The sequence below is a fragment of the Cyprinus carpio genome, chromosome B13 (genome assembly GCF_018340385.1).
Source record: "Cyprinus carpio isolate SPL01 chromosome B13, ASM1834038v1, whole genome shotgun sequence".
Taxonomy (NCBI): Eukaryota; Metazoa; Chordata; class Actinopteri; order Cypriniformes; family Cyprinidae; genus Cyprinus; species Cyprinus carpio.
In genome coordinates, this window is record NC_056609.1 from 22,725,892 (window position 1) to 22,747,888 (window position 21,997).

The 21,997-nt window shown below is 36.4% G+C and overlaps 2 protein-coding genes across 5 annotated transcripts; both read left to right on the forward strand.

Moving 5' to 3' along the window:
* Positions 1-2,510: 2,510 nt before the first annotated feature.
* Positions 2,511-13,764, forward strand: mfsd2aa (major facilitator superfamily domain containing 2aa). The gene is made up of 14 exons (XM_019114084.2): positions 2,511-2,776; positions 4,686-4,823; positions 5,826-5,950; positions 8,619-8,742; positions 9,188-9,266; positions 9,482-9,651; positions 9,744-9,834; positions 10,592-10,713; positions 11,127-11,210; positions 11,510-11,593; positions 11,717-11,829; positions 12,807-12,950; positions 13,096-13,275; positions 13,401-13,764. The coding sequence occupies exons 1-14, from the start codon at positions 2,687-2,689 to the stop codon at positions 13,453-13,455; spliced, it is 1,599 nt and encodes a 532-aa protein (XP_018969629.2). The 5' UTR covers positions 2,511-2,686; the 3' UTR covers positions 13,456-13,764.
* Positions 13,765-15,430: 1,666 nt separating this feature from the next.
* Positions 15,431-21,653, forward strand: si:ch211-67f13.7 (uncharacterized protein LOC565426 homolog). 4 transcript variants are annotated; one of them, XM_042737313.1, is made up of 8 exons: positions 15,431-16,047; positions 16,125-16,237; positions 18,212-18,327; positions 19,135-19,309; positions 19,377-19,494; positions 19,615-19,700; positions 19,795-19,883; positions 20,746-21,653. In XM_042737313.1, the coding sequence occupies exons 1-8, from the start codon at positions 15,577-15,579 to the stop codon at positions 21,525-21,527; spliced, it is 1,950 nt and encodes a 649-aa protein (XP_042593247.1). In that variant the 5' UTR covers positions 15,431-15,576; the 3' UTR covers positions 21,528-21,653. The 4 variants fall into 4 exon arrangements, with proteins under 4 accessions (XP_042593247.1, XP_018918969.2, XP_042593248.1 ...); XM_019063424.2 differs by having other exon boundaries at positions 15,436-16,047; positions 18,212-18,315; XM_042737314.1 differs by lacking the exon at positions 16,125-16,237 and having other exon boundaries at positions 15,856-16,047.
* The last annotated feature ends 344 nt before the right edge of the window (positions 21,654-21,997 follow it).

The window sequence follows — 21,997 nt, forward strand, 5'->3', positions numbered from 1 at the left end:
AGCCTCAGTCAGAACCCAGTTTTTGTTAATAGTGAAGTTTAATAGTTTTTAAATGCTGGTCATGTAACTTCTCTGAAACCATATGATAATAGAAGATAACAAGAATACAGAACATATCTGTAGCAAATCATGACAATAGCTCTGAAGACGAGAAATCCATTTCAGAAATGAAATCAACTCTTACGGGGTACACACACAGAAGAAACACATTTAACAAAAATCTCAAGCCATTTTCATGCCTTATCAAGTACACAACATGTGTGTGCATGAATGAACGTGTGAGTTACAGAACACAAATCCACAGTATCAGGTTCACATACAGCATGCTCATTTCAGAATGTGTACGTGTGTTTTGTTACAGACCACAGAAGCTGAATGCACAAAACCCACTCACACTCTTAAGTTTGATGTGAAGAGTCTAAGTATATGCTTCAGTCAATTTATGAACAGTTACACAGATGTAACATTAAACCCTAATGTACATAACTGATGAGAAAAAGCATTGTTTAATTTTTTTTTTCAATGAAACCCCATCAAATGCAATATGTCACCAAGGGACAGGGATTTTTTCCAGAACACTTCCAGAAACATCATTACAATAAAAATCACAGCAAATTTAGATTTTTTTTTTTTTAAACAGTACAAGTCTTTTATGAACTATTTTTGAAAAACCCTCTTAAACACAGATTTCACTAATTTTATACCATCATTAATTCCAAATAACTGATTCCATCAAACACAAATAATAGCTAGAGGGATTTGTGTTGGCAGCAATTGCTTCAATAAATCTCTCTAAATACTTTAATTGTGGCAACATCCAGTACACTTAATACTTGACACCCATCCCTGAAGAAACCTGGGGTCAAATATCTTGATAGCTCATGGATCAACGCTTGTGATCTGAACCTGCAGCTGTGAACTTTAGTCACTAGAACAGGCCTTCCCAGTGGTGCTTTTTGCAATGTAATTTTTTTTACTCAATCTCCATACAGTTTGTTTTGTAAAGTTTCCAACTTTCCTGTCATTCCACAGAGGCTCAGCTGGATTGAGATCAGGCCTTTGACTCAACCAATCCAGGATATTAGCTTTTTTTTCTTTTTTTTTTTCTTAAACCACTACAGCCTAGCTTTTGCTCTGTTTTCATTTATTGTTCTGCTGAAAGTTGAATCTTCTTCCTAGTCACATGCATTGTTAAACTTTGCTCCATCTATTCTCTCTGTTCTCGCTCATGGCTGTTCAATTTACAATACATAAAATAATAAAATCTAAAGAAATGATATTGATACAATGTGCTCTATCAAATTTATCAATTTGCACTGCACAAAATATATGTTATGATCTCATATGATTATTTCCAGAAACTATTGCATGTGTTGGGTTTACTATTTCTTCTCTTGAGTGGGCTCAAAATTACTTTGAGATTCTCTTAACTCATCTTAAATCTTTAAGTGCAGTGTACTGCTAATCCTATGGTGGTGGTTTTCCTGCAAAAGGCAATTCTGCAAGTGGCAAAATCAAGATCCCTAACCTCAGGTTGTTCCAAAGCAGACCTGTCTCTGTAGAAAAAATAAATAAATAAAAAATAAATAAAAAAACTCATGATTGATCTGAAAGGGTCATGATCTGAATTTCTTTGGAAATGCAGTGGGACATTTCAACTATGCAAATATGTAGACTGCAATAAGATAAGATGATCAGCAACTTTTAGAGGTAGAATGTAGAAGATGAATGTTTATGCATTTATTTTCTGCTTTTAACTTTATTGATTTAATGAATAGAACTGATTAATAGAAGTCCCTGTCTTACTTTTTTATTTTTCGAGAATCTGTTACACTAAGATGTACATCACAATTTCATTGCAACTTTAATTTACACTTCTATCAACGGGAACCTACAGTGAACTTATTACAGAAACAATCAAACAAAGTACCTTGCTCAAGAGTGCTTTTGGGTTCACACCAATTACCCCTTCTGTTACTAGTCCTGAGCTTTGGCCCAGGGCCAAATCATGATCCTATGAGGCCCCTGATTCTTTGGAGTATCCCCCACCTGTTAATCTAATTTATCATTATTAAGGGCAATTTGGCTAAAATAAAAATAGTATTTTTACTATTAATATAGCAATAGTACAGTAAAGTGTCTCGTTGCCCTAGTGGTCATTTACACGGTTTTCAATGAAAAGTCACTTCTTTTACTAGCCCTGGGCCATGCAAAAAAAAAAAAAAAAAGAGCAAAATAAAAAAATACCTCATCTTTGCCACTGCTTCACCACACATATCATATGTGTCATTATTAATTAAAATTATTAAAATGTATAATTAATTTGAAAATTAATAAAATGTTTTGTGTTTGTGTCTGTGTGTATATATATATATATATATATATATATATATATATATATATATGTGTGTGTGTGTGTGTATATGGCGTATATATGTATATGTGTGTGTGTGTGTATTTATAAATGAAAAATGTTCATCTCGGCGTTTGATCTTTCGATGCGTGACGGTGGGGAAAAAATACCACGTGGGCGTGGACTCACGATAGCGTTCAAACGAGGCAAAGTCAGCATCTCGTTTTCTTCGCCTGTGGAAGCAGCACTTTGTCAAACAGTGTTACTTAACCTGAACACAAGCATAAAGCAGCTCGATCTGCTCCTGAAATAAAAACACCTCTGATTAGTGTTATGGCAAGAGGAGAGGGATCCGAACAATTCTCATCTGGTTTGTTACCTACAGACAAAACTGTGAATCAAGATGGAATCAAAATAGCTAAGGTAGGTTACCTGGATATGAATTAAATAATGGATGCTCGCGACCGTTAAGGTTTATGCGGAAGAGCCTACTTGCTACCGACGACTGACATTAATGTCATATTTGTAAATATAGAAATATACGTTCAGCCGATGGACTATTTGTGAATAATCGTATCTGTTTGCAATGCACACCAGCTTCACTGAAGCGTGTCTGTGAAGAACGCTCCGAAGAAAAGCCGGATTTAAAGGGGACGTGTTCATTTACTCGGAGGGAATATAGTTTGACTCAACAAGCAAGCAAGATGTATTTAAGGCATAATATGCTGTTATTTAATTGGTGTTATTGGCTAAACAATTACAAAAATGTAAATGTTTCCAGAAATCCATGCTGTCCATGATGTACTGTAGATATAACTCTTAGTGGCCGCTGATTTCAGGGCAAAAATTATGTGAACTTTCTCATGCCTTTACACATCAAAGTCAGATGTAAATAATGTTGAGCATTGCATTAATTCACCCTCCTTCTCACATGTTATTTGCTATCATTAAACGACAGTATAGCAACATAAGAAAAGCTTGCGAAAATGAAACTGCCATGCAGTGAAGTTACTTGGTACTTGGTTGTGGCTAGAAGCTTTACAGCTAAAACAAGAAGCTAACAATAAATGTAATTTTGTACCCATTAGATTGTGTTTTATTAACGTCTAAACCTACCCCAACCCTAAACCAACCTCTTACAATAATGCAAAACAGTCATTATTGATGTACAGTGTGATAAAAATTATGCTATATTGATGTGCGCATGCCCAGTAGAGAGGGACCAATGAAAATAGTTAGCTACACTAAGCTGTAATTCTCATAATGTGAGGTCACAGTCTGTCGCAGCATTTTCCAGTGAAAGAAAGGAATTCTTTAAAGGGATACTCCACCCCAAAATGAAAATGTTGTCAGCAATCACTTACCCCCATGTCGTTCCAACCCCACGTAAAAGCTTTGTTCGTCTTCGGAACACAATTTAAGATATTTTGGATGAAAACCGGGAGGCTTGTGACTGTCCCATTACTGCCAAGTAAATTACACTGTCAAGGTCCAGAAAAGTATGAAAAGCTTCGTCAGAATAATCCATTTGCCCTCAGTGGTTCAACCGTAACGTTATGAAGCGCTGAGAATACTTTTTGTATGCAAAAAAAACCAAAATAATGACTTTATTCAACAATTTGTCTCCTCTGTGTCTATCGGCATTTGCCATTTTGGAGAATATCCGAAGGACGCAAGCAGCGTACGCTCTCCTGTGTCAGCTGCGCCACAATGATACGTTTTCTACATGTATTTACACTTTAAGTTACGTGTGGTGTGGCATGTAATTTACTTGCCAGTCTTGGGAAAGTCACAAGCCTCCAGGTTTTCATCCAAAATATCTTAAATTGTGTTCCGAAGAAGAACGAAGCTTTTATGGGTTTGGAATGACAAAATTTTAATTTTGGGGTGGAGTATCCTTTTAAGCATCTCAAAGTTGTTAACTAGACCACCTAAATGAAAAACAATTATGCAAGCAGTCAAATCGGTGACATTAGAATGAAGGATACCCTTAAAATGCTGCTAGAATAGTTAAAAGTCCAGTTTAACTGTAATGTCCCTGCAGAGGGAACTTGAGGGTCTTATTACTGCTGGACTGAAATGCTAATAGCACTCCAGCAGTTATGAATGGTCTTTGATGCAGAGCACTGGGATTTTATTTTGATTTTTTTAAGAGCTTCAAATGGAATGTCACATAAACACAAAGAGTCCAAACTAAATCAGCTCCTTCGGTTAGAAGTTTATCGTGTCCTCTTGCGGTGAGAAGTTAATTCTCTCATGGCTCTTGTTTTACTTTCTACAATCACTGTCATTGTCCTTCTCTTCGTAACCTCTTTTTTTGTCCTCCTTTCAGCTCCCCCCACAGCAGGAGAGGAAAAGAGCTCTGACTGTGTGGAGCAAGGTGTGTTTTGCAATCGGAGGGGCTCCGTATCAGATCACAGCCACCGCCCTGGGCTTCTTCCTGCAAATCTTCTTGCTTGATGTGGCACTGGTGAGCATACATATGGGAACGCTATAACTGATTGGTAGAGGATCTATACCGTGAGACCTCAAAACCTGATGATTATAAAAATAAACTGGCTCAGTGATCGTTTTTTGTTTCTGTATCATATCACTCCATATCGCTAGATAGAATGGTGAGAAAATGATCTCTCCTTGCTGTAATCAAGCAAACCAAACGAACAATGGCTCAGATCCCCAGGTCAAGGGCAGAAACATGTGTGGGAGAGAAAGAGAGAGAGCATATGAGAGGAAGAAAGCAGATATAAAACTGATCTGTCTTGCTGTGTGCACTGCATCACTGTGACTTTAACAATTCTCAGCTCCAGTTATCTTGTTCAAACCTCCTGCTGCCTCATTACTGCAACAGTTTCCATAGCGATAGCCAATCAGATCTTCTCATCAGAGTCAGCCGAGCAAATGAAGGATTGCACCAGATGAAGTGTTATGTGGTTGAAGAAAAATCTTGATATTGCAAATTTTAATTCATTATCATAATCATTAACACACTGGTTTGTAGCACGGATAGTTTTAGTGTTTACTTCACTTTATCCTTCTAGTTATTTGCCAATATAGAGCTGTGCGATAATGTAGTTAAATTTTGCGGGGATATAAACTAAAGAATCATGCAACCAGGATTTGCTACATAAAATCTCTCTCATGTGAGTATACTGTACATATGAATATACTTATATATTTAACTGTATATAATAGAACTGTGTGATAATAGGCTACAGTTTACATTTTGTGACAATAGACCTTTTCACATTTTCAGGTTTCTCAGCAGCGGAAGTCGTCATAGTTGGGTAAACTTTGAGAGCAGTAAATGGGAGAGAACCACAAGCATATTTTCCCAATACATTCCCAATTCCCATTTACTAAAATAGCAATAGAAAAAAACTTCATGATATAGAGAGCTTTCTGCATGTACTGTAAATATTACATTAACTAATGACTAAAAAATCTGTTTTTTTTTTTCTGTTTTTGTTTTTAATTGGATCCCCTCAATGCTTCTGTGATTTTGTTTGCGGGTCGGGCCTGGGATGCTGTGACTGATCCTGCAGTTGGGTTTTTAATAAGCAGAAGCCCATGGACACGGCACGGACGTATGATGCCCTGGTATGTGATTGTCAGAAATGCACACAATGAAATGATCCAGTAAAGTGTGCTGGATGTGGAATATTCATGGTAGTGTTTTCTTAATTCATAAGGAAATAAAAACTCTGGATCTACTAAGCTGCAATGCTGGGACTGGGTGGATATTCACAGAGAGAGAAAGAGAAACATATTTAAGACAGAGAAATGAGCAGTAGCCATGGTGATAGAGCTGAGTCCATCTGCTCTGGGTTGTGTACAGGAGGTTACTAGACTGTACCAGAGCACCACATGTTATCATTTCTCTGGGATTTTGCATGCACTCAGATGTGGCATGAAAAGTATAAAGCAAAAATCTACAATCCCCATCACTGAAGGGCACACACACCCTCACACTTTATTAGTAGGAACTTACTGATTGTTTTTATAAGTGTTCATTATGAAACACTGAATTCACTTATGAATTCAGGCATACAAAACAAGATATGATCAAGGGGTTGAAGTAAAATGCAATGTGCAGTATGAATTCAGGCATTGTTGATCAAGGGGTTTGAAGTAAGGTGTATCAAGGGGTTGAAGTAAAATGCAATGCAAATTTTTTTTTTTGTATGTGGGAAAACTGATGTTGAGTGCAGAAAAAACCTCTTGCTTTCTGATTGGCTTAGTCGACCACACCACCAGAATTGATCAATCAGAGTGTAAGCATCATGCAGGAGAGCTGCGAGAGGCAGTTTGTTAATGCTGTGTAAGACACTGTTTTAGTTTTAGAACAGACCACAAAAGGTTTCTTGACTACATTATAAATACTTATTTAAAATCTATTTTTTAGAAATGTGTATTTTTTTTAAATGTATTTAATTAAAAAATTTGAAATTTAAAAAACAAATGTACAAATTCATAAAAATGTAATGCAATACCTGGCAGCTACATATACTGGCATTGTCAGAAGACTGAGACATGTCTTTTTATAGGATTGTTTTTTAAAATGTAGTGGATTATTTTTCTGTTATTTTTAGAGGGATTGTAAGTTGACTTTTATAACTATTAATTTAAAATTAATTTTTAATTTGAAAATTCAATAATTTATGCCTTCTGTCAACTCCTGTAATAGACTGGGAGGGTTTTTACAGCTTCCTGTGGGGCACTTATGACAAAGAACAGAGCAGCTGCAATTCTAGACTGTCATGCATCTGCAAGACTGAATAAGACATTAACCATTTCCTCTCTGCATATCAGAGGTAGCCGTCTTATGCTGGTGGCTTCACTGCTGTTTATGTGGTGCTGAACAGTGATTGGTCAAGTCAAGTCAGGTCACCTTTATTTATATAGTGCTTTTAACACCACAGATTGTATCAAAGCTACTGTACAGCATTAATTAGGAAAATAGTGTGTCAAAAATTGCAAAATGACAATAGTAAACTAATTTTTCAGTTAAAAGCAGTTCATCATTGAATTCAATGATGTCATCATCTAGCTCAGTTCAGTTTAAACAGTATTTGTGCAATCAAATCACCGATATCACTGGAAATGAAGTGTCCCCAAATAAGCAAGCCAGAGTGGCAAGGAACCAAAGCTCCATCGGTGACAGAGTGGAGAAAAAACCTTGGGAGAAACTAAGCTCAGTCGGGGGGCCAGTTCTCCTCTAGCCAGATGAAACCAGCAGTTCAATTCCAGGCTGCAGCAAAGTCACATTGTGCAGAGGACACAACTGGGTCCTGTGGTCTTGTCCCGGTGGCCGTCTAGAAGACAAGGTCTTTACAGGGTATCTGGGGCTCATCCAGTTGTCCTGTTCTCCGCTGACTTTTGGGGTTGTAGAGGTCCTCTCTAGGTGCTGATCCACCATCTGGGCTGGATACGTACTGGATCCGGGTGACTGCAGTGACCATCTGATCTGGATACAGACTGATACTACATACTTCTTTGATTTTGTGTGTTTTGGGCAAAATGTTGGTGCATCACTCCTTTCTTTTAGAATGATTCATTAAAGGATTTTCCTTCTTTTAGTCATTTGTTTGTGACTTGTACTACACAGATTGTGCTGTATTTATGTAACCTGTTACATTTGCAAAAAGTATACAATGGAGCACACAGCATGTAAAATACTGTATTCCAAAATGAAATATGGCCAACACAAATTCTGTAGTCTCCCCTGCCCCTGTATTGATCATAGAAATTAAAGAAGAGCTCACTAAATGATGTTTTTCTCTCCTGCTGTATACACTGCTGTCATTGTCAGTCTAAACTTTTGATTTTGAAGTGTCTCTTAATGGTCACTGTTTTCCTAGTAGACTCTCTGATCGGATTAGTGCCTGGAGTTTTGGAATGAGGTGGTGTGATTAGAGAAATCCTTTTCACATCCTGCCAAAGTCTAGCTGGCTTGGTTAGGTAAACATCCAGGGAAACCCTGCGCGCCAGAGGCTCTTGTTTAGAGCCGCTGGGAAAAAGATCAGAAAACCTCATAGAGATGAGATTCACACTCATTACCTCACTTAACCTCATTCAGATGAGTTCATACACATGTACACACCCCATCGTGACCATATTCACCCTCAAACCTCACACGTGCAGAGATGCTGTGTGGGGTTTTTGCATCAATTCTTAACCGATCTTTGCATTCCCGGTTCTTCCCCTAAAGCTAAACATCTGCAACAAGCCTTCGTACAATTAGATGAAGACTGTTTTCTCTCTGCAGGATTCTGATGTCTACCATACCAGCTGTGTTGTGTTATTTCCTGATATGGGTAGTTCCACCTATAGAGCAGGGAAAGATGATGTGGTATCTGCTCTTCTACTGTCTCTTCCAGACTCTCCAGACAGTTAGTACACATTCTTCTAGTTTTTGAGGAATTCAATTTAACATTATATACTGATGCTATATATTTATATACTTACATGTCAACTACTTATCAGACATTGGGACACAATAAAAAGGCTTAATCTAAATGTTTATGCTTAAATGTCTTTTCAACTATTTACTTAAATACTCATTATTTAATGTATTTATTTATTGCTTTTTTTGAACAATGAGTAGGACAAGATACATTGGATGCATCCAGCATACATAGCAAATCATAGCAAAAATTGTTTAAATCACATATTCATACTTCCATTTGTGTTGTTTTGTAGTTTTAATGAGAATGAGAATGAGAAGGTGTGTCCAAACTTTTGACTGATGTTGCATAATTGCATTTGTTAATTTGCATATTTATGCCGTTCTGTTGTGAGCCAGCAGTGTGTAACTCTGTGTGTTTGTGTGTTTAGTGCTTTCATGTGCCTTACTCTGCTCTGACCATGTTCATCAGCAATAAACAGCAGGAACGAGATTCAGCCACAGCATACCGTAAGAGCATTTTTATGCTTACTGTTGCAATCAGCTAGATAATGCATGCAACAACCACATTATAACTGTAAAAGCATTAAACATTTCTTCTTATTATCAGTGTTAAAAAAAAAAAGTTGTGCTGCTTAATGTTTTTGTGGAAACCTGTTATGTGTGACACCTGTTCTTCCCAGTGTAAACAGTCTGATTGTTTTTCTGTTCTCTTTCTCTTTCAGGTATGACTGTAGAGGTGTTGGGTACAGTAGTTGGCACTGCTGTTCAGGGGCAGATTGTAGGCATGGCCAACATACCTTGCATTAACAGCACATCCCTGACCAACAGCTCCCATCACTCTATGCATGGCAATAACTCTCAGATCTTACTGGACAGCAAAGTATTTAATGAGGTGAGAGGGGCCGTGGTCATTATAGAGCAGAAGACGGCTTCATATCTCATCAACCTCTGACACCTCTATCATCTTATGTCTCTCTTTCACAGAGGCGTGCATATATGATTGCATCTGCAGTCATAAGTTTGATCTATGTCCTGTGTGCTGTTGTGCTGTTTTTTGGAGTGAGAGAGCAGGACAGTGAGTTACTTCCCTTTACATACACATTCACATTATTCACACTGAGTCTTTACAAAATATGTAATACAAAAATAAGCCTAGAGAGACCATTTTGCAGCAAGGGAATAGCAATATAATGGTAATACTTTTATTACGTTACTTAATGCATTAAGTATCATGAACTAACAATGTTCAATACTTTTACATTGTTTATTAATATTTGTTCATGTTCTATATATGCTAACACTTTTTGACATGCGAAGTTGTTTAAAATAATAGTGGAAGCATTATGAATGAACATGGATTAACAATAAACCATAGAATATTTATAAATGAACATCAAACCTAGATTAATAAATGCTATTTGTTCAGTGTTAGCTGATGAGACCAAATTAATTAATAATGCTAGCGAATCGAACCTTATTGTAATGTATTACCTGTGCAGGTAAACAAATAAAATATTTGATATTTGTATTAAGTGTTTTGGTTTTGATTGTTGATTGTATTTTTAAATTATTTATAATTTTATATATTTATAATTGTACACACAAATTTTTTTTTTTATATATATATATGTTGTCATTTTATAATTGAAATATTACCCTCTCTGTAACTTATGAACTCCCTGCAGTTCCCTTCATGAACCCCCAGGGGTTCTCAAACTCAAGTTGAAACCCTGGTGTAATTGTAGGCTGTTTACGTTCAAAAAGAAACTTGAGTATCAACATTGCACATGTATTTTGGTGCATTTTATTTATTTTCCTCTTGTCTTTTTCAGATCAGGGTGGTTTAAAAGCACAGAAGCATGTGTCATTTCAGACCGGTTTGCGGCTGGTGATGGGTCATGGGCCATATGTTAAACTGGTACTGGCCTTCCTCTTCACTTCTCTGGCCTTCATGGTAAGAAAAGCACTTTAGAGATGCATCTAAAACATGTTACATTTGTTCTGAAATGCTTAGTTGTACATATGTTCATTTCTGTTGTATGATGAGATCTCATTCCACATCATTTACAAAGATGCAAACTTTGTGTTTTAACTAGACAGTTTCACAGGTGATACGTATGAGAGAAAGCAGTTTATGGAACTGACCACAGGACAGCTCTACATTACAGAGATGAGCTCTGTGTGTTAAAACAAAAAGAGAGAGACAGGCTGCCATGCAAGAATCATTTAGAATCATAGTCAGCATCAGGACAGGTTTGCAGTCTAAAGTGAAGACTGAGGTTGGGTTTGAAATGAAGACACTGTATGGACAATAATCATCAGTCGCTTGATGGAATCTCATTTCGGCAGTCTGTTTTCCTTTCTCAGCTGCTGGAGGGAAATTTTGCTGTGTTCATCAAGTACACACTGGGATTCAGAGAGGATTTTCAGAACATCTTACTAGTCATCATGGTGAGATTGTTTTCAACCGACTGCTTGAATAAGTGTTTTTGTGCACTTCTGTATTGTTTGGTTTGGTGTTATAAAAGAACTCAGCAGCAGTTTGGATGAGGTTAGCAGTCTCCATAGTAATGAAAGACATGCGTTTCTGGTTTAGAAGCAGCATGACTTTGAGTTGACAGATGAAAAGACTGTTTATAAGACTGTTTATAACAGAAGTTTGCACTATTATCTTGGAGTTGCATAATATGGTAATGAGGTTTTGCAAGGGGTCAAACGTAAATAACTGTTTGTGTGATTTGTCTTCCCAGCTGTCTGCCACTCTTACTATCCCCATGTGGCAGTGGTTCCTCTGCCGGTTTGGCAAAAAGACTGCTGTGTACATTGGCATACCAGTGAGTTTCTGATGTTTGTGTTACATTAGTGTGAGATGTGTGTGTTGGCAGTCATGATTAATGTGTGTGTGTGTGTGTGTGTGTGTGTGTGTTTGTGTGTGTGTGTGTGTGTGTGTGTTTTAGTGGGCGGGGCCCTTCATGATACTGGTGGTGTGTGTAAAGAGTAGTCTCTTGGTGTCCTACATCGTATCAATCGCAGCTGGTGCCAGTGTGGCAGCAGCCTTCCTCCTGCCCTGGTGAGTGTTTTTCTGTGCCAGTTGTTCTGTATAGTCAAAGAGAAAGAAGACGGACGTGTATTTCAGGATGTCTGCTAGCTGATATTAAAAGGAAGCATCTATAACAAAGGCTATAGAAATATGACTTCCTAAAAATAATCATGAATGGAGAATATTTACATTTATACATTCAGCAGACAACTGTACCCAATGTGACTTGATTTGCTAGTTGTTATTACATGGGAACCAAACTCCTGATGTTAGTGCCATTCACTAATATGAACATAAATCATTCATGAAACTAATAATGCCCTTTTCTTATTTTGCTGAAGATTATTCTCATTTTTTTGCACAATGTTAAAAATGAGTAAGGAAAATGTTATTAAATGTTCTGAATATGGTAATACATTAAGAAATTTGGATTATTTTATGTTTAAAAATAAATAACTGTAAATAACTAACTATAAAGAACCTTCACTAAAACAAACTAATTAAAATATTATTCAAATAATATTCAATTCATTCATTATTCAAACTGCCATTCAAAAGTTAAGGGGCAATAAGAAATTAATAGTTTGATTTAGCAAGGATGTATTAAATTATTCAAAAAAGTGACAGTACAGGCATTTATAATGTTACAAAGATTTTTATTTTAAATAAATGCTGTTCTTTTGACATTTATATTAGTCAAATAATCCCGAAAACTGTATGGTGGTTCTAAAAATTATTTAGCAGCTGTTTTCAACATTGATTATTAAGATTTTCTTTTTATTAGATTTCTTATTATCATTGAAGTCAGCATATTAGAATGATTTCTGAAGGATCATGTGACACTAAATACTGGAGTAATTGCTGCTGAAAATGTGGTTTTGCTATCACAGAAATAAACTTGTAAAAAAAACTGAAGTAGAATAGAGTCATCTGATCCCATACCAGGATGATTGTAAGCATTATTTACCAAGTTCATAATTTCACACATATAGATGCTTCTATTTCAGGTCCATGCTTCCAGATGTTGTAGATGATTTTAAAGTCCAGAATCCCACCTCTCAAGGCCATGAAGCTATTTTCTACTCTTTCTATGTTTTTTTCACCAAATTCGCCTCTGGAGTGTCACTTGGAGTATCAACACTAGCATTAAGGTAACTGTATATTCCTCAGTGTGTGTGTGTGTTTATTAAAAAGCCCTTTTATGGGTTTGAGAACAGATCATGATCTGTGATTTACATTCTGGCCTTCATATTTCACCTGCTCATATTTAGGTTCTTCTGATTTCTGTCCCATTAGCTTTGCAGGTTATGTGACGGGAGTTTGTGTTCAGTCTGATTCTGTGAATCTGACATTGAAGATACTGGTGTCGGCTGCTCCTGTATCACTTATAGTGCTGGGGCTTCTCATCTTTAAAATGTATCCCATCAATGAAGAACGCAGGCAGTACAACAACAAACAGCTGCAGCTGCTACTGCGGTAAGACATATACTTATGATTTTATCTGCATTTTTTATTTTTTTTTTACAAAGTCTTATAAAATTTCATGAGTCAAGTTAGCAATACCTACTGCTGACAATAAGAATACTGTTTCTTAATTACAGGAACGAAGAACAAGAGTCTGAGATGGAGGCCTTGAAGCCTGACATCACAGCATGAAATACCAGCTCTGACCTACAGAGGGCGCCAAAATACATCTTAACCACTGCAATGAGGAACTCTATCAACTGAATTTCCAGAGACAGAACTTTGCTCACTCAGTTGGTTAACTGGACCAATGAAGGATGATGAGCCCTAAAAAAATATCTGCACTACTGTTATCACAGCTACATGTTTATACAACTAACTACAAGATCCTATTTGCTGCTTTCAGTAAGTTACAGCTCTCCCTAGGAGATAACAAAGGGAGACTTGTATGATCAATATGAGGTTCAAATCTACCATCTACAAATACATCATATTTTGTTGCAACACTCTTTTCCTATTTGTGATGATGGATTCATATTTTGGTTTCTGAATGTGAAGGATATGTTGAGTTGCAATTATTTGAGGACGTGTTTCCTGTGTGGTGAAGAATTGTTGGTTTGTTTTTGCACTTGGGGTGAAATATTTGCAGTGGAACAAAACAAAAAAAACTCATTTTATTAGCGTGAGGAAAATGACACTTCGTCAATTTTTTTATGGTTCTGTATTTATTTATAGTGCCTTATATATTGATTAAGAAAGTGAAGAGATTTTCTAAAAACCTGATCAAATTATACTATAGGAATTAACGCAAGTAAATTTAAGTCACACCTCATAGGAACATCAGTTCTCTGAATCTGTGCAGCTGTGCCAAAGAGTCAGTGACAGATTAAAGGAATGTTTAGATGAATATTTGTAATGTTCATTGGTGCAGTATTTATCCAACATGAAATGTCGGTATCTCTGTACATTTGTGTCTGTGTTAAAAAGCAGTTTAGTTTCACAGACTGTGGATATAGTGAAATTACAGATGGTATACTGTAAGGTCAACTTCCATGCTCAGAGCTCTAGAGCGGTCTGAGTTATGGACGTTAATGTTATCAACCTTAAGTTTATTCTCCCTGTAAATACTGAGTTGAAATGTCTGGAAATGGTCTCAAGGGAAATTGTCTTGCTTTGTGGCTCAATCCTCAAACCAGGAATTACTGTAAAATAGAACTATATACTTTACTGAATATCCCTTTTAGATTTTTAGTGATTATTATAGTCACTACCTAGCCTAATAAATAAAAAATATATATTAATCAGTGAAGGTCTCTTTTACTCACCTCCATAAAACTCCTCACATAGCCTACCTATATTGCACAGATTTACAGCTCCGTGCCATTTTAAATTTTATATATATATATATATATATATATATATAGTCATGCAGCTAGGCCTATATGGCTACAATTAGTGTTAATAGCTTAAACTTTAAATTTAATTCCGTACACAGATAAGAACACACGCACACACAATGAGGAGATGGATACATAAATAATTGGATCTTTAATACCTTATGTAGGCACTTATATACTATGAAATATGAACCTTTAAAAACTATAAAAGAACCAATATATATATAGGCTCAATATTTTATTAAGAGTTAGGAAACATGAGTTTGCGATGAAAACATTTTACTAGCACTTCATACAAAATAATGTTTTGAGACGCGCAATGTAAATACAAAAAAAAAAAAAAAAAAGAGTTGTTGTTTTTTAAGTAGTATAGTCGGTTGTTTTTGTTTTTGTTTGTCCATTACTAAAATACAGTAAATTATCATAATTTGCTTAAAAATCCTTACTTTGTGCTGATCCGATTCCGCAGACCCTCATGAAAATATGAATGATGCGCTAATGTAAAACAGCTCTGTTCAGCCTGAAGAACACCAAGCGTTTATTTGTAAACAAAAACTTCATCTAACTAAAATTACCACGGTTACTAAACAGATAATAAGATACGATTCTAGAGTTAGCACATAATATTTCTGTAATATGGCCGAGTCAATTACAAAATCGTACACGAAGGAACGCGCATTTTCATGCTTCACGCGTCTACACACCAATAAGATTTGGTGTTTTTTAAACCAATGGGATTGGGAGTGGGCGGAGCGACACGTATCATCCCGCCCCTTCGTCCAGGCTGCAGTCTGGATACTAATCACGTCTAACCCCCGACCGAACCTTTCTCAAAAGGCCTTTTTGATTGTGTGGTTTCCACCTGGAGTAAAACGATACGTAAAGCATAATAAAAGCTTACTAGTAGATTACTGATATGAAAGTGAACAGCATAGCTCGCGTAGTTCTATGTTTGATTCTTGGCATTTTCTCCAGCCCAACACTGTTAAATAGTGTCTCAGCTTCATCTTTATTAGATAAAAGAGCAGATCGCCAAAGAACAGCCCGCGAGAAACACTCTGGGAAACTTCTAGTGCGCGATCCGTTCCCAAACACGCCAGACATTACGCGCCGGAGGCCGGTGCCTGTCCTGCGGATCCGTGGCCGAACACCTGCGAGAGTCCCACCTGGCGAGCATTACCTGCCCAGATACAGCCGGCTCCCGGAAGTGTCGGTGACTTGTTCACGCTCAGGATTCGTTTTAAGGGTAAAAAAGAATTTCTATGGTTTCTCAGCCATCGCAGAGGAGCTGACGCTCGGAGAAACCTGCAAAAGTAACGGGGTCCTTGTGCCTCATAATGACCTGCTCTTCACATACGCGCTCACCGACTGTCAGGGAGAACAACAGGTGAGCGTAATCTCGAAAGAATGTAGTTTGTCATTTATCATTGCCAAATAATGACACGACTCCTCTCCAACGGAAAGGTGTTTCCTGATTACGTTGCCTACAAATATGTCCTGCATTACGTGCCACTATCACACCGAAACTCACTTCATTATCACAGAGTCAACGTTGGCTTGGAGTGTCGCTATAAAAGGTAATTCAGCCGGTTCTGAGTAAGAGTAAGCACTTCCCAAACCGAAGAGAGGTTGCATATAGATCATTCAAAAATAATACGAATAATGTTCGTGTTACATGAACATTTGTATTCATTAAACTCTCATTGACGGGTTTTAGTTTGAGTAAAACAAGGTCTGTGGTAAATATAAATTGACGATAGTCTACTCTACAACTAATGTTCCCTCTAAGCGCGCGCAGCCGCGCAGAAGAAATAATGTGCCGTGCACACGCAAAAAAAAAAAAAAAAAATTCGCAATGCTCGGACAAACCGCTATAAGAGTTGATGTCGCTATGGAGTTAGAACTGTCTGGTGAATCCGGTTTACAGGTTTCATAGGAAGAGAATGAGGTGCGCCACATGAGTTGCTGTAGAAACCGAATTCTTCAGTGGTTGCGGTGCGCTCAACACGAGAGCAAATGCAATGACGTGTCATCATGTATTAAAGAAGAGTGACTTGACTGAGTGCTGGAAATAGCGGAGGATGGGCACAGAACTGTAACAAAATTCCGAAACATTTAACTAGTCACACACAGGTGTATTGTGCGTCTTCATAGTGATGTTTAGACAGCTATAGAATAATTCACATGTTCACGGTTTTATATATATATATTTAACTTGCAGATCTCAGCTTTAGTTTTGCTTCAGTTTGTTTTCTATTTTATCAGTTTAAATAGTGTGTTTTGATATTATATTATGTTAAGCCTATATTACAAACCTAATAAATAATTGACCCTGAGTCTCTTGCTCATCTAGGATGTTTTTTTAAAAAAAAATACAGAAAAAAAAAAAAACAGTATTGTGAAATACACGGCGTTTGACCACTGGATTTACAAAAGTCATTTTAAGCTTTAGAAGTGTTTCAGCATTGCATGCATCAGCTACTGATGAACACATTTTTATTCGAGTTAACACTCTCTAGGTTATTTAATCGTATTACTTTAGCTTTGGAAAGCTTTTGTCTTTTTGTCTATCTCAATTCGATCAGCTGAATCTTTAACCATTTTCAAAAAACGTCTAAAGACACCTTTTTCACCAGCACCTGACCAATCAATATTAGCACTTACCCATTCTATTCTATTCTATTCTATTCTATTCTATTCTATTCTATTCTATTCTATTCTATTCTATTCTATTCCATTTATAATATTCTGTTGCTTCTATTGTTCTCCTCATTTGTTAGTCGCTTTGAATAAAAGCATCTGTTAAATGTAAATGTCTTTTAAACACATTAAAATGCACAAATTTAATAAAACAAATAATTTTAATAATTATCACATTTGCATGTTCACAGTTGTCTGATGTTGATTAATGGTCACATGACATGCAGGTAAACTAAAATAGTGTATTATTTTAGTAAGTGTTTTATTTTGATTGATGTTGTTTTAAAATGACTTAATTTAATTTGACCTTTTAATGATTTAATTAATTAGATTTTCATTAAGCTCATAAACCCCCTGCAGTTTATTTACGAGCTCCAAAAATTAGTCTGATTATATTACCTAAAAATGTGTAATGTAATGAATTTCGCTACTAACTACAATTTTTGTCATGTAATTTGTAATCAGTAACAGACTACATTTTGTAAGCAATCTACAGCAGCTCTGGTAATAACTACATTAAAAACGTTTGGGTTGTGAATGTGTGCAGTTGATGTTGTACAACAAAACATACAGATATAAATTATGTGTACCACAGACTTTATTTTACTCCTAAAAAAAAATACAATAACAAAAACTTATAAAATCTCCAGGGAATCCATGTTTGACGTCACTGCTGCTGCATTACAGTAGTAAAATAGTTGTCATCTCTTTTAGCACAACTTGATTTGTCACAAAAAGTGTTGACCAAGGTACAATCACAAAATGACTATGTTATGTAACAGGTAAGATCCTAGCTAATTGTGTGTTTACAGTTCAGGATGAGGAACAACACTGTTCTGTTTATTAAATAGGGAGCATCATGTGCACAGTCTGGTGGTGAGTCCCACATCTCGGACCCTATTACACAAACTTATCAGGAGCAGATCTGGTGACTTTTGGATTCAGCTGATGGACGGTAAGACCACAGGTCATATGGCAAGCTGTATTTTTCTTAACAAATACACTATATTATAGAAAGGACAACACTGTCATTATGCAATAACAGTCTTATATCACACATTTTCCAGTCTGCACTTGACAGACAAAAATTGCATATCTTCAACACAACAGAGATGGTCGGTAAGACCATGAGTCACACGACAAGCTGTATTTTTCTAAACAAATACAACATATTATAGAAAGGAACAAAATATCATTATGCAGTAACAGTCTTACCTCACGTATTTTCCAGTCTGCACTTGACAGATAAACATCACATATCTTCAAAACAACAGAGATTTCTTGCCAGTTATATTGTTGTATTTTATAAAAAGTTTTAAAACAATATAGAATAGTTTAATGTTTATGAATATGCGTATGAATCTGAACTTTACTAAACAAAGGCAATATTTTAAATGTGTTGTCAGTTGCGTTAGGTTAAAAAGGCAAGCAGTTGCAATAACAGGCAGGCACTTCATGGATCAACTCTGATATAAAAAGTAGGGCAGGGAATCCCTTATGTAATGCCTGTAAGCATGCAACAGAGGAGATTATATATAGCAGGGAGCTCTTGTATAATGCACTGTAAGCACGCAACAGGGGAGATTAGAGGAGTTGCGTTGCATTCCAAAGTCTGTGCTATTACAATGCATGTTATAACTTGCCAGAAGCTTTTATTTTATTTTATTTTTTTTACTTTCCCACACTTTCAAGTATGTTTTTGATCTAACCCTGATTTAATCTGTAAACCAGGCACTGTAAAATGATACTGATGGTCTCATGATCTATACTGTAGGCTCCTGGTCTTCTCCAGTCAGGTCAGCTGTGTACCTTCTGGGTCAGCAGGTGAATGTGCAGGTCTCCACGCGACATCATTACCAAGGGGTCAAGCTTTTTATCAACAGCTGTTATGCAGCTACAGTCAACACTTTGAGTCAAGCAACCAAACACAGCATCATAGACAATTATGGGTGAGTGGAGCAAAACACTGACTCCGTGGAACATTTATCAGACAAACACTGTCTCACACACATCCAGGTGTTTACGGGAAAGCCGGATAAATCCAGGTGCTTCAAGATTCAGGTTCTCCAGGGCAGACAATGTAGTTCAGTTCTCTTTTGGTGCTTTCCAGTTCATTGAAGCGCCAGATGCCCAGGTGTGTTAGTACGTTCGATTCTTTTCTCACTGTTGACATATTTATGTAGACAAAACTGTGCTGTACTGTGCATTCATTCTTTGTGTGATTCATTAAGTTATCTTGTGAGATTCATTGTAGATTGCAGTCCATTGTGAGCTCTCCGTTTCTGGTGGTGGACCTAGTCCAATGCAGAAGTCTTGTTTTTACAGCCACAACGATAAAAGGTTAACAAGACTAAACATCTGTCTCTGAGTTTTGTAAAGATCATGAATAACTCATTTTACCACTATTGCTCTACCAAAACAATTATTTTTTTAGGTGGGTCTCTGTGTTTGGTCAAGATTCTATTTGTGACTGCTGTGATTCAGTCTGCAACCAGACCAAAACCAAAAGAATAGCACATGAAGGCAAGTAAATCATCAAACTTAAATCCAGTAGTAATCACACCTTTGCAATATTGGATTATCACTTTATTTCTTACTATGCTGGTCAAAAAGACCTTATCAGATGACTGCATCAAAAAAACTGTGTATATCCATGGTAATTTGGTGTATCAGCTAAAAAAGTCAAATTAAAGGAAAGACAAAAAACCTGCACATGATATCCAAAGAAGAAATGTTGAAGAATATATACTGTAGTACAAGGCAAAATAAATACAAATACAAGTGCCAAACACAATTTTTTTTATTATATAATACTTTTTGTATGTAAAACTTTTTAAATTTCTTTAATGCTTTAGATTAGTTTAGTTAGTTATTTTTATATTTTCAGTTTATTTTATTTTAGTTTTAATCATTTTATGTGCATTTGTCATTTTATTAGTGTTTTTTTATATTTCTATTCTAACTACGTTTACGCCTTTTCAACAAACATTTGTTTTAATTCAGCTTTATATTAATTACCGAAAACGAATTTTAGCAGTTTAAGTTAACTATAAGTAGATTTCGTCATTAGTGCACAAACATCAGTGAAATCGTAATATCTTGTAATATTTATTTTTGGGTATGTCATGGGCTGACCTTTTCTTTTTCCTTCATTGACTGTATTATTTTGGTCTCAAATTATTCAGTATTTCCTATATATTTATGGGTGAAAGGTTGTAGCTTTAAATCACAGATTAGTATTTAGTAAAATGTTAGGTTTTTAGGTTTTAGGTTAAAACTGTGAAATTAGTTCACAGGTAACAACAGCTCTCTCTCAGCAGTATCATAAAGTTCACAGAGAAAATAAAGGTCTTGAACTCTGCTCTCTTTTTTTTCTGTGCATCAGGGTTTGTAAGCAGTGATCAAGTGCTCTTCTCTGACCATTTGACTTCTCCTTTCTCAACTTTGCCTTCCTCAACTCTGGAATCAATTCCCATTGCTCATAGAAGTGAGGATGTTATCTGGTTTGAAGCCAAACTGGACAAAGAGTCCCAGAGGTCCTACACCCACAAAGACTTGGTTGCCTCTGTTTCCCTGATATCTACTGAGGAGGACCATGATAAAAGACAGCACACATCTAACACCAGCACAGTGGAGTTTACAGAGGAGGAAAGGAAAGAGATTGAGGAAGAGAAACATGGGGATGTGGAGATTATTATAGCAATCAGTAAGAATATTGTAGGATCTGAAAGGCCAGATTTAGACCCTATGAAACTGCATGACATTGCATCCTTGGATTGGTCTGAAGACAGGAAAATGCAAAACCTGACAAAGGGTTCAGATTACTCACAGAAGAAAGGTCAGAGAGTGGAACAAGTTCCTCAGGATCACAAAGGTTCCACAAAGACTTCAGTTATGGCCAGTGAAACCATGGAGGAAAATCCTAATATGGATTTATCAACAATGGGAGACATTGGGCAACTAGGTGTGTTTCTGCCATCATTCCTCTCAGAGGAAAAGAATTCTTCTGAAAATAAAAATGAAGGGTTGGGCTTCCTGCTAATTTCACCTTTTGAAGAAAAAACAGAGGTTCAACTTGGATCTGATGAGTTGATAGAGCAAGGCGTTGTAAGAAAACTAGACCTTGCACATGACTCGGATGATGATTATTTTTCAGATGGAATTTAATTTTTTTTTACAAAGAAACCAAAGATTCATGCATTGCTTAATAATTAAAACTGGTATTGCAGGAAATTTGTTTTCTTGATTGATAATCCATGTATTGAGAGATATTAAATTACTTTTGTTACATGGTTTTCGTGGTAATGCCTTTTTATTCTTCGTTTAAATAAAGCCTTTTTAACTCTTGAATAAGAACATCCTGTTGATTGTTATCTTTAGGAAAAGCTGTTCATATCAAATGTCATTATGGGTCATCATGGGCATGTTTCGTATTGCCGTATGTACAATGAAGTTTCAAGACCTTTGGGGAAAATCAGATTAACTTTTGTTATTCAATGCAGCGCCTATTTACATCACGTCAGTTGTGGATATAAAAAGATATTTTGTTTTCCTCATTCACACTGACCTTTTCATGTGTGCGATAATCTCCACAGCACAGTTATGGTTGTGAATTTGAACGAACTGATTGTGTGTAC